A 12,759-nucleotide genomic window follows, 5' to 3' on the forward strand; every position below is an offset into this window, starting at 1 on the left:
GAAAAATTTTCAGATATGAGTTGGCACTAAGCAAAGTAAATAAGATGCCGTCCGGTTAGCTCAATGGGTAGAGTGTTGGTTTTTGTCAGTGACCTAGGGTTGATTCCCGGACAGTGCAGGTAACTTTTATTGTGATTGATCATGAAATCTTTCTACCGTCATTTGCACTGTACCTCTGCTCTAACATGCACAAAAGTTTCAGTTCCTTGCGAATGTGAAGGCAACTAGTACTGGTAAACTGTTTGACAGACTGCCCAGGAACGATGCGGCGAGCTTGATTGGCTATGGTAAATTCAATGCGGCTTACCGTCCTGATCCGGAGTGAAAACTACCAACACCGACATAAGTAAAACCACTGACAATCCTTAAGCTAGCTGTGTAGCTGAATCTATGCCAATATAAGAATTGAATCTTAATTTTCAAACTCACCAGAGTAAGATAATATATCTATTACCTATACTTGAACAATAATTTTTTATAAATAACTATATACATTGTACAATATATAAATGATATATTAATAAGACTTAAAACTATTATGTAAGGAGTTAATTAGAAAGATAATGGACAGAAATAAGGAGTTGGGTATGTAAAGAAAGAATGTTAACAAAACCTTCCCTGAAATAAGTCCAAAATAATTAAAAAACAAAAAACAATGAAACCCTTATATTATAATATAATAACATATGTCTACATCATTTCAGAAAATTAAATAGTATTCCAAGTGTTGCACTGTAAAGATAATCAATATTGCTATGATGTACAAACAAGAGCACTGGCTGTGGTGTTAACGCCAGTGTCTGTTAAAATAACCACTTTTGACATAACTGCATCTTGTTAAGATAAGCAATTATTCCAAGTTTCATTAAGGGTTTTTTCATGACAATGCAATGCTATCATTATAGCTGAACTTTCTCTTCGAAACAGACGTCAGATAGAAAGGTACTTCAAAAGTGATCAGTTTTTCTTAACATATTATGTATAAAAATGTCTTTGTCACACTTTTAAGTATATAAATGTATACTGAATAAAACAAATATTTCTTTATAAAACTGCACTTACAGCTAATGAACCTTACTTGTATGTATAATTCATGTTCTTTAAAATAAATCTTTCAATATCCAATCATTTTGATAAGATACAGTCTATACTTTTCCCCATAAACTCTCTTGTTACCTTTCACAAGATTGACCTGGTCATCAATGTCGAGCTCAGAAAAACCTGGGATGGCTTTGGCGAATTTAACGAGTTTACCGATCGATTCTTCCATGTATTTCAACGCTTCAATGAGAATTTCCTGTCTGTTGTCTATGTCGATGCCCGTCTGCTTGTAAAATTCAAGATATTCTTCCTTCGAGATATTCGACATGTTGCCAAATACTTGCATCTTGGTAACATATTGTTCCTGTAACGAACAAAATATGATGGAAATTTAAGTCACCCCATGCAACTTACTTGAAACCTTTGCATGATTTGCGAATAAATTAACCCCCATTATTTTGATTGTACAACTTATTTCTCGAAACTAATGTGGCCTATGGTTGTTTTTATCACCTTGCCAGTTGAGGTCAGGGCAAGCAAGCTTTTGGGTCAGGGCAAGTAATTTTCAGAAGCACTTGCATGACAGGAGTAGCAAATGAAAAAGTTAATGTCAAGGCCGGTTAACTTAACTGTGTACATATGTAGCAGCTTTTAATGGAAGGCTTTAGTTCAACTACATGTTATTATGGAAAAAAGCCTTCATAGATTTACTTATTCTTAAATGGGACTGCTTCTATTTTTTGAATATGATAATTCTATTTTGATAAATGTTATTGTAATGATTTATCTCATTTACATTTTTCATACTACAGTTCAGCTTCATGCTTTTATGTTTACATGTATTTTTCTTTCATTTTGTTTAGCTAAGAGACTTTGGTCTTTCTCTGTTTTGAGAAAACAACTGATCCTGTAGAACACAGAATTTTGATATTTTTTTGTTCGTAGTGGGAATTTAATGCAACTTTTGCTGATTCTGGAGTTAGAGACAAATGCACCCTAGAGGTTAGCACTGAGCTATCTTTAGTTAATTTGCTAACAACATTATGACTTTTTATAGTACTTTGTGAACTTGTAATCCATAATTTTCAATAAAGAATTGTACTTTGTTATAAGGCCATCACTGAAAAATTTCCGTTTGCAGTTGCGCAACCCACATTTTTAACATTGAATTGGTAGGCCGGATTTCTTAATTTTTCTTATATTTTAGTGATGATTCAAGCAAGCAAATGCTCATTTTTTTTATCCAAAAAAAATTTGCATGCTGGGTGAGTCAAAAAATATTTTTAGGTCTGTTCAATTTCAATGAGTCAGTTGCGCAAGTGCAAACCAACAATTTTTTTACATATGGCTTAATCATGGAATTAACATTAATTCAATACGACTAAACAATTCCAATGATCTACATTCACTTAACCTACCAAATATGCAGCGTGTCTTTTCTTGATCTCTTCGCACGACATTTTCTTCGCACTTTCAAACAACACGCCAGCTGCCTGCCCTAACGTAAGAATTAACTGCGTTGCTTCTTTTACGCTCATATTATCACCCACGTGTACAGCTGGATTCTCAAGCCTTGCTAACTGTTGCTCTTGTATTAACAAATCTTCCAGATTATCCGTTTGGTTCTCATTATTAACTTCTTTCCCTGTAAAGTAACCTTCATTGCACTCTCGGTCCGAGGAAACTGGTTCTTCAATCATATTTGCTTTAGATGCAATGAATGTATTTCCTTCCAGTTGGCCTGGAACATTTTCACCATTAACCTGATGGTAGCCATTCTCTAGAATTTGAATGTTTTGAGAAATGTCACCATTAATTGTATTGTTTTCCAGCAATGTGCCATTCACTGGGTGTCCTGTGTTGGCATTATATACCTCACTAGAATAGTTATTTTCCATTTCTGTGAAGGCAGGTGATTCAGTCATTAATGTCACTGGTGCCTTCAGCAAATTTTCAATTGGAGATTCTTCCATTAGTTTACTGTCATGTAATTGCTCCGAACCTTGATTTTTCGAGTTAATCTCACTGCCATCGTATATTCCCAAAAGTGCCGTTGTCAAGGCTTCGTCACGAACGGAATCATACGGAATTTCACCATTATGTTCACTTATTCCATTATGACCCGGGACAATCTGAATATCACTATCGACATGTACACTACCTGTTGAAGACACTGTGTTTGAGACAATGGGTTGGGTGAAAAGATTTTCAACTGGGGAAAACTCATCGGAAAATGGACCATATGTTTCAAAAATCTGCGCTAATGGAGAAAAGGCCTCTTCCTCTTCGTTCACACTCACTAAATGATCGATATTTGGCATATTTACTTCACCATCTGAACTAGATAAGTCTGTAGTTGTGATTCTGTGTGAAGTAAAAAGTTGTTCCATTGGTGAAATTTTGGTGTCTGAATCGTTGTCAGATGTCAATAGCTGTTCGACAGGTGATAAAGTTTGATTGAGGGACACTGCAGGGGGCTTCAGTTTGTTATTCTCCATCAGAGATTTAAAGATACTATTTGTAAGTGACTGGTATAGTAAACCATCCTCCTCGTCATGCCGGCGCTTCTTAGCACTGCTTATCATCTTTTTCTCTTGTAAACTAAGGGAGGTAATATCTGAAGATAACTCTTCAGGTGAACTAACACTCTGACCTGCGGAAAGACAATCAACCTTGCTACAACAATTATCATCGGCAAAGATAATGACTAAAACCTACAGTATCAAAAGCAGCTTGCCTCCAGAATCATGTTAAATTTCATGAGAATTTGAATATTTTTATTTTTTTCAAAAATTAAGATGTTGTTCAGTGTACATACAAAGTAATTTACACATTGCGAAGGCTACTTTCAATATAACTTATTAAACTGAAAATGTAAAATGTAAAACTTTATTCTGGTGGAGTAAATACTTAGGTTCCCCTCTGTTATTCATTTTAGACAGGCACCTAAGCAGAACCATAATTTTCATATGCTAGCTAGACAGCAAACTTTAACAAAAGTACTATGCCAAATGGGACACCAACCCACAGCAATGAGGGACAAATGATTTGATCTCTGTAGACAGCAACCTAAATCCCAAAGCCTCAAAGGTCAAGTAGGAAGTTTTTATTTTCAAACGAAGAACCTTACTTGTACTGTACGGGGAGCTGGATGAAGTACTTTTAGAACTCTCACTGGCCCTTCGTACACCCTCGGTTTTCTCCCCGCTCTTCAATGTCTTCACTTCACGGTCATTTTGACGTTTACGTGAAATCGTGTATCGACCAATCTTGATAGCTAAAAGTGAATACATTTAACTTATGTTTATTAAAGCTTTTCCCTTATATGTTTGTATTTTGAATCAAATACTGGTCAATGAATTAAAACCACTGTAATAGTAAATCAATTTATCACATACCCGTGCCACTTTTACAACTCCATAAAAATGGTATTGCACAGCCGTGCATATATGTTGACATGACAGCATTTGTCTTATAGCATAGCGTCATGACATGCTAAACATTATCATTGAAAAATGGTTCTTTTTCACTTCCAACAGTCTTTAGGTTTGGTATGTGATAAATAGAATATTAATTTCATGTAATTTCATTACTGAATTTATTGAAGTCGTTGAATAAAATTATTCAACTCATTCAATAAATTCAGTATTAAGCTTACAGTCATTTAAATTCCTCTATATATAGAATGATTAAACACTTATCTGTATCATGTTCCGACCAATTTGATTATCCTTTACCCTCAGTCTGGTTCCTGGCCAGGCTCTACATCTATGCATTTAGATCAGGCTCTTTACAAAGCTGACTATATCTACATTTCATCTACAGATCCCTTAAACTGATAACTGACATTTCCCAATATAGATGCTGGACCAGTCCATTTAAGAAATTCATCAGGTTTCAGTTAAACTTCCCTACTATATAAACCATTGTTAGTTAAGATAACAAATTATGTTTTGTGGCAGCATGGCTGGGTTCAAACCCTGTCAGGGGCAATTTGTTTTCTTAAACTTTACATTCATTGCTCAGTACTTGTTGGTTCCAGGAACAGATTTGAAAGTGTGTCTTTAAGATTAAAGTTTCCTACACAATCATACTGGATTAAATTCTGTACATGTATATTCCAAATTTCGTTACTAAGTTTCTAACAATGTACCATCTTTTGACATTCCTGTCTTGATACATCTCTCATAACGACATTTAGGACATGTCGTTTTCCTCGGCTCGTCAGTGCCTAGGGCTTTTTCTTCAGGTGTACATGTACATTGGAAATTGATTGTCGACTTCTTCAAGGTACGTCTAAAGAAAGCCTAGAAATAACATTATAAAGTATTACATACATGACTAAATTATATTATATAAGACAAAGTAAAGTAAAATGAAAATACATTAAAGAACAACAGCTGCCTGAGGAACAGCATGCTCCACTTCTCTCAATACTAGATAGTAAACTAGTAATAAGGATATTGAAGATAATATGTCCATGAGAAAAAACTTAACCAAAAATGCCAAAGCTGAGCCATTACAATAGTTTAGCTTACTTGTTGAAAAGTCAATCTAAGAAAGCATAATTATCTACTTTCAGCCATGTGAAGGGATAAATGATGATATTATAATCATCATAGCACAGGTCTCTAAATTAGTGAAAGCTTGTACAATGTTTGTTTTGTTTGGTTTTAAAAGATTGAAGTCCAAAAGCCTTTGGATGTACATCATATAACTAGAGTTTACCATAATTTATGATAAAATAAAATTTCAAGCAATAACTTATTTCTTGTTTACATATTTATTTTAAGTAACTGTAGCTTAATAGAAATACCATATATATTTAGTTTGTTGCTTATTTATGTTTTAATCAAAATAAGAATAAATTGGAGAAGTACAACACATCAACACCAGAGCTGGTTTAGGTTATTTATTTTCTTCTATCGAACCTTCATCATTTGTGCTTTAAGTTAAGACAGGCTGAAAGCTTGCAATGGGGAAAATTTTTAATTTTAATCAAACAAAAACATTCTTACCTTACAAGCCTCACATGTGTTAACACCATAATGTAATCCAGAGGCTTTGTCACCACAAATTCTACAGGGAGGTAACTCTGAACCTATCATTAAAACATAAATAGTACTTTAAAGCAATCATAATCATCCATTAACCTAGATTATGTTCATCTAATAATGTTTTTACCTTTTATTTCTCAAAAAGATTTGAAATTTGCTTTCTGTTCCCAATGATAGTTTTTAAAAAGTTACTCAATGACTAATCATCTGAACCTTTTTTTTTGGCTTCTTTACATTTTAAACAGAATAAAAAGTTCCAGAACAAAATATTATTTTGCTTTTTACAGTAGGCTAAATTACAGCTTTTACCTATTTAGCAATGATTTTGTGCATACACAATTCTATTCAAGTCCATTTACTTAGTACTACCATATTTATTTCATTCAAGCATTTTGGAAGTATTCTTTTTTTTAAATTTTGAACAATAATGTTCGCAGTAGATTATGATATATATTTTTATAGACTATTTTGCAGATTGAGGAATGTTTTCTGTTTATGGTCATCAATATCCAATTGTACAAATACTATTTTGTTTACATTTTTTACATTATTGACAAACAATTCCACATTTAGCAATTCTTTCTTCAGGTATTTAGCATTCAATATGCTCTAAAGTGATTATTTAAACATTATAAAACTCATGTGGTTGCTTTCTTTCTAAAGATTTTTTTTATTTGTTTCTGTGTTATTAGTTACTTACTCAATGGGGTCCAGTCACTGGCTTGTTGCGGGACTGGCATTTTCCCTGTACTTGATGTCAGCTGCCCATTGGTCATTTTATAACCAATCAACTCTATTCCACTACTGGACAGGTCAGAGGCAACTTCCCCATTTAATCTTACACCTGATTTCACCCCACTTCCTAATGGACTAGACCTTTTATTAGCTGCCTTTTGATTGGCTGGTGATTTCACTGTCTCAGATTTTGTCGAATCAGCAGATCCCTTCCTCACAGAAACTTTACCACCTAAAACCTGTTTTGATTGGACATTTGGTGCATTGAAGTCTACTGATACAGAAGCTGGAGATATCACTTTCCTGTTCATCATTTTTTGCTGGTTTGGTATAGGAGGTAACTTTTTATAGGCCGGTATTTTAGGATCTTCCTCACCAGACGTTTGTTTCTTGATAACTGTTGATGTCATGATTAAGGTTTGAATAATTGCTTCATCTGGAAAACAAATTCATTTTATTAATAAAAACAAGTGGCATGAATGGTCACAAAATGAGGTCTTTCCCAAATATTAGCAGTACATTGTAAGTGAAAAAAAAGCTGTGCATAAGTCAGCAAGCTCTACTATTATAACAACCTGATTTCTGAATAATAACATGTGACTGTCCTTTAAAGATCTCGTAAACGAGTTGTAAAAAATAGTTTTAAAACATTACTTGACAGTGGAAAAAGGATAGACCAATTGGCAAAGTCAGGCAAAGTATAAGGGGCTTTTTATATATCAAATGTTATTACCTTAAATGAGTATAGTAAAATGGTAGTAAACTGGTGGTGGCACAAAAAACTAAAACCAAATTTCATTGTCGATTAAGGGACATAATTTTCTCAAAGCCTATGACAGAGTTATGACTCATGCCTGGATAATTACAAATTCTTTTAAAAATTTCAAGGTATAACATTAGATTTTAAGGGTATTTATATGTAAATGCAACAGTTTGGTCACTTTAAGAGATCTATTCAAGTTTGGTGCTTATATACCAAACATCTAAACTAAAACAAGCATGCTACATCTTTATTCTAGACTACCATGTCTGACTTTCAAATTTTGGAACTGAATGGAAGCCCTGTTGAAGGGCATGGTTCACATGCAGGATGATTCCTTTTATTAATTGTTTCTATTTGTTTCCTTATTTACTTCCACTATCCTTTAAAGCTTTACTCCAGGGTTTAAACCAGGCATATATATATAGGAGGCTCATTCTGTATTTGTAGTAAATTACTGTATAATATACAATGTATTATGGACATTGATAAATATTCAATGTAGGGGTCTATCTATTCCAGTATATTGCTTCACTTACTTTAAGACCTGTGTAATTTTTTCACCAGAAGAATTTTGATTCATTTTTAAGTTTTAGTTGTATAGAACTAGAATTAATCAAAGTTATTTATGGTTACATTATTTTAAAAACCTATTCAGCTTTACATAAAACAGTATAAACAGGGATTGAAAATTTCACTCATCCACACGTATTTACTAGTACAGATAGATGCAGGACGAATAGAAAATGGTAGAATGCTCCTCCTGCAGGACAAGCGAAAATTATTTGCCGATGTAATAGGAATCTATATTCCCATAATCAGTTTGTTTACTTTTAACGATGGACAACCAGAAACAAACTTGTGTTTTAGGTTACTCAGGTCGGCAACAGCACACTTTTTGAACATTTTTCCATACAGATTTCATAATTTCAAACCTAGAGACCTAAAAATTTGAAACAGTACAGCTAGGTTACACACTAGTTTGTTTATTTCTGATTGTATTAACACTTATATCTGAGGCTCGTTAAGGAGGGTATCAAAATTACCTAAATTGTCTACACTACAGTACCATATGACCGGACAGATATGTACATGACATGATTTAATCAGATAAAAGCTTGGGTGTTAAGAATTTTTGATTTTTAACATGATATACAATATTTTAGCAACAAATGCTGAAATTTTGGATATTCTATTGTTTACTCTGCAAATGATATAAGGTCAGGCATGGCTTTCTTGGCGCCCACATTTCAACGTCAACATGTTTGAAATAGACATTAAAATATTACCATTTACTGAGGTTGAAATGAATTTATTAACTTAATTATAGAAGAAACATGCATTTCTTGTCGATAAAAAAGTGACTGACAACCAATGAACAAAGAAAATACTAAATTAAGCATTTTCGGGGCCGTCCAGGTTTGGTAGTTGTCTGATTTTGGTGGTCTCCAACCAGTATGTATAGATTGCACTGAATTTTATGCATTGTAAATTGGATATGGGTGTAACTGTGCCCGACAATGCTCTCAAAAGTGTGCGATTTAATACATAACCTAAAACAAAAGCTTTGTATCTGGTTTTAGTTCAAAATGCAGGATAGTTAGCATATCATGCAGGACAAGTAGAAATTTGAAGCGTGACTCGTCCTGTCGGACTAGCGGCTCTAAGAAAAATTCGATCCCTGATAAAAAATTCATAGCTAAACATGATCTTTTTTCCGCAATTTTGTTCAGTTTGTGCACAGTGGAATAATACTAGTCTCAATATTTCGACTGCAAGACAGACCGATTTTATAATCTGATATTTCATAGATGTCTGTCTTTAAGGTCGACCATCGTCTATATAATAAAAAGCACAGAGTCGCTTGGGGTTATGTGCGTGGCTCCCCTTCTTGATCCGCACTTGTATACACCATGCCTATTTTTATCGTGCAAACCGTACGTCAAAATATTTTTGCATATTATTACGACCCGGTCACATGTCTTGAACATAAAACATGTTTTCCGCTATTTTAACCACGTTTAAAAAAGTCCCTAGAATATCATAATTTCATGAAGATAACAACGTACGCTTTCCTTTGATGTGAGATGACTGGAATGAGTTTTGGCACTGTTTTGCGCTTTCATTTTCATGCCGAGAACCAAAACCCCGCAGCGGTTACTTCCCCTAATCAGTACAGAAACCAAATCAATAAGACTGACGGAAAGGGCCGAGTAGTTGCGATTGAATTTCTTTTTCCCAGCGATTTTCCCGCTGTAATTTACGGGAAACATTCCAGTGGTCATGAATTCGTAAAGTCTTCAAGCATGTGACTCAGTTATGAAAATATAATTAAATGTGCAAAGCTTGGAAGAAAGGTACGATCTGATAATAACATGCAGTTATTTATTAAAGGAATATATGCATGGACTGATTTACACCAGAAATAAATGGCATGCGATAACATGAATACCTGAAATATATGTAGGTCAGTTGTGTTTACATTTCGAAGCTTGGTATCTTCAGGAAATTGAAGCGTTGGAAAAAAATTGACTTTTTTAAAACGTTATGAAATTCTATTCAAACTTGTTCATGTGTTAGACACTTAACCGTCTCATACTAATATAAGCACAAATTTAAAACTTATTCTTGTAATAAACAATACTTTTAGTTTTTAATATTCAGGGGCGGAGAAGGGCGGGGTCCATACTCCAAGTGTCTGTGATAAAAAGATTTCGAGACATTTCGGCCCCAAGACGTATCGGCCCCAAATTACCCAAGACGTTTCGGCCCCGGACGTTTCGGCCCTTTGCCAAATCGGCCCCATATTTATAACACGAACAATGAAACAGAATTTTATCTGTTTTTCATCAACAAGTATCATTTTTTTTAATTTGAACGATTAAAAAGCAAGACACGGAACAATACATGAGACAAACATTTATTAAATTAATAGTAAGTGACGAGTTTCATTAATACAACACATAACAGACGAAAAATTATACTTGTACTATCATGAAATAAAACAGACATTTTTTTATAAATAACATTTTTATACATTTAAAGTGACAGATTTTCAATCAGAACGTTACAATAATAACTCAGAATATTTTCAAGAAATTATAACAAATCATAATTTAGAAAAAATCTTTGATAATGCTAACCGCTTATGAGCATTAAGCTACAAATGATTAATTTGTTGCACCTTGAAAAAACATATATATAAATAGTTAAATAGCTGTTAAATGATAAATAGAGATCAAAAGATAATGATTTTTGAGGTATAATTGTAATTAACTTTGTTAATCAAAACGTTTTTGCAGTTTGTCAACTGTCTTATAAATTTAGGATTAAGTGTCTTTTATTGTTACACATTGAAAAGCATTTATCTCAATAGTTAAATTAAGAGATCGATAAATCTATAAAGGATCATTAATTAAGGATTTTAGTGTCTTAATTAATTGTTTGTGTGCCATCAATCAATCAATATACTACAATTTTTAACAATTTTTATGTATAAAAATTCCTTTAATACTTTAATAAAACTGTAATAAAAAAGGGCCGAAACGTCGCGCGGAAAAGGGCCGAAACGTCTAGGGGCCGATTTTTGCAAAGGGGCCGATTTGGTTTGGGGCCGAAACGTCCTGTTTGCGATAAAAAGCCCTAAAGAGCACAATTTGTTGGGCTAGAATAATACAGTAACATATTTTCCATGTTTTTGACACACTTTTCCACACTGTACTGAAAGGAAATCAATAAATAATATAAAAGTTAAATAATCCATAAATACTCACCTGGCATAAAATTTTCTTTGAAAATTATTTATCTACTTTGATTTATATCATCATGGCCGTCACTCGCCTAGAATTTTGCAAAAATATTTCATTGACAGTTAGGGAATTTTCTCCCCTGAGAGAAGTTGTCATTCATAAATTTAGAAAATATGAGTAACAACCTATCCTATAAACGTAACTTGCATAGGAATTAACATGAAATTTTGTTCTAATTTCTGTGGAAACTAGAACAGGTAGTTTTTCCGTTTTTGTTGACATTCATTGGCAGGTACCTAACTTCAACATTAGACGGGTACCAGACAACGATAGGTCACTCTTATTATAATATAAAACACACCCTTTTATAGTTACCTCCCTTAGAAGAACAGTGCGCTTGGTAAGGGAGGCTAATGTGGTTTCAGATAATTTAATCTCATACGCAGTGACCTCCCCTTAAAAGCTAACTTCATAGTATTACAGGTTATCGGCGTCGGATCAAGCCCTACCCCCAGGGTACCACCCCCAGGACCAGCTATACTACCCAAAATACGTGTCAATACAAAATCAATGAATTCTATAAAAATATTTCTGAGACTTTAAACTATGTACATAGTTTATAGTATCAGTAATATATTTTTGATTTGGACACGTATTTTGAATGTGTTGAAGTATATTATATATATAAACAAATCAATCAATAAATCAATCATTAAATCAATCAATCAATCAATAAAAGCCATATAATTAAGAAATTGAAATTGAAAATTGTGATGTGTGAATTAAAAAGGTGGCGAGTTTTATAACGATAATATTAAAGGAATCGCGTTTTAATAACAAGATTTACTAAGATTTTTATGAAGATGAAATGATTGATTGGTCATTTGCTTTTATTAATTTTTATGGCAGTTAAATTTTTCAAATAAAATTTAATTAAATTGTTCTTACATCTTTTATATCTAAATGGATTCATTGATAGATTTTTTTTATTGAATATTAGTGTTTGAATTATTTTTGAACAACAGAAAGGCAGTATTTTTTATAACACTTTACTTTGGAAAACTATTATTCAGACGAGTAAATTGATCGAGTGTTTGAAATTATTTTAATCAACCGGTTAAGTGTGCTGTTATTTTGTAAATGCTTACGGAATTCTATTTGAAAGACCTTGTAAATACTAACATAATTATACAAAATACAATGTGATATTAAACCATCCGACAGGTACCACAAACAGCACTAGAAAGTCAAGGAAATAACACCATTTCAACCTCAGATTAAAAAAAATTCTCATTCTATTTCTTTAGTTTCTGATGCATGTTCAGAATTAAATACGCGATTCTACATTTTCAGCAACGATGCTGGCATATCTACGGGCGTCGGGATGGTGGCGGTGGTGGTGGTGGTGGTGGTGGTT

The 12,759-nt window shown here is 33.3% G+C and overlaps 1 protein-coding gene across 1 annotated transcript; it reads right to left on the reverse strand.

Moving 5' to 3' along the window:
* Positions 1 to 1,099: 1,099 nt before the first annotated feature.
* LOC132738148 (uncharacterized) lies at positions 1,100 to 11,409 on the reverse strand. Its single transcript, XM_060725605.1, has 7 exons — positions 11,367 to 11,409; positions 6,799 to 7,269; positions 6,060 to 6,142; positions 5,195 to 5,348; positions 4,172 to 4,318; positions 2,460 to 3,694; positions 1,100 to 1,405 (listed from the first exon to the last, which is right to left on the reverse strand). Exons 1-7 carry the CDS (start codon positions 11,371 to 11,373, stop codon positions 1,115 to 1,117), a joined length of 2,388 nt encoding a protein of 795 aa, XP_060581588.1. The 5' UTR covers positions 11,374 to 11,409; the 3' UTR covers positions 1,100 to 1,114.
* Between the last annotated feature and the right edge of the window lie 1,350 nt (positions 11,410 to 12,759).

This window comes from Ruditapes philippinarum, unplaced genomic scaffold (assembly GCF_026571515.1).
Source record: "Ruditapes philippinarum isolate M1 unplaced genomic scaffold, ASM2657151v2 ctg9636_1_1_1_1, whole genome shotgun sequence".
Lineage (NCBI taxonomy): Eukaryota > Metazoa > Mollusca > Bivalvia > Venerida > Veneridae > Ruditapes > Ruditapes philippinarum.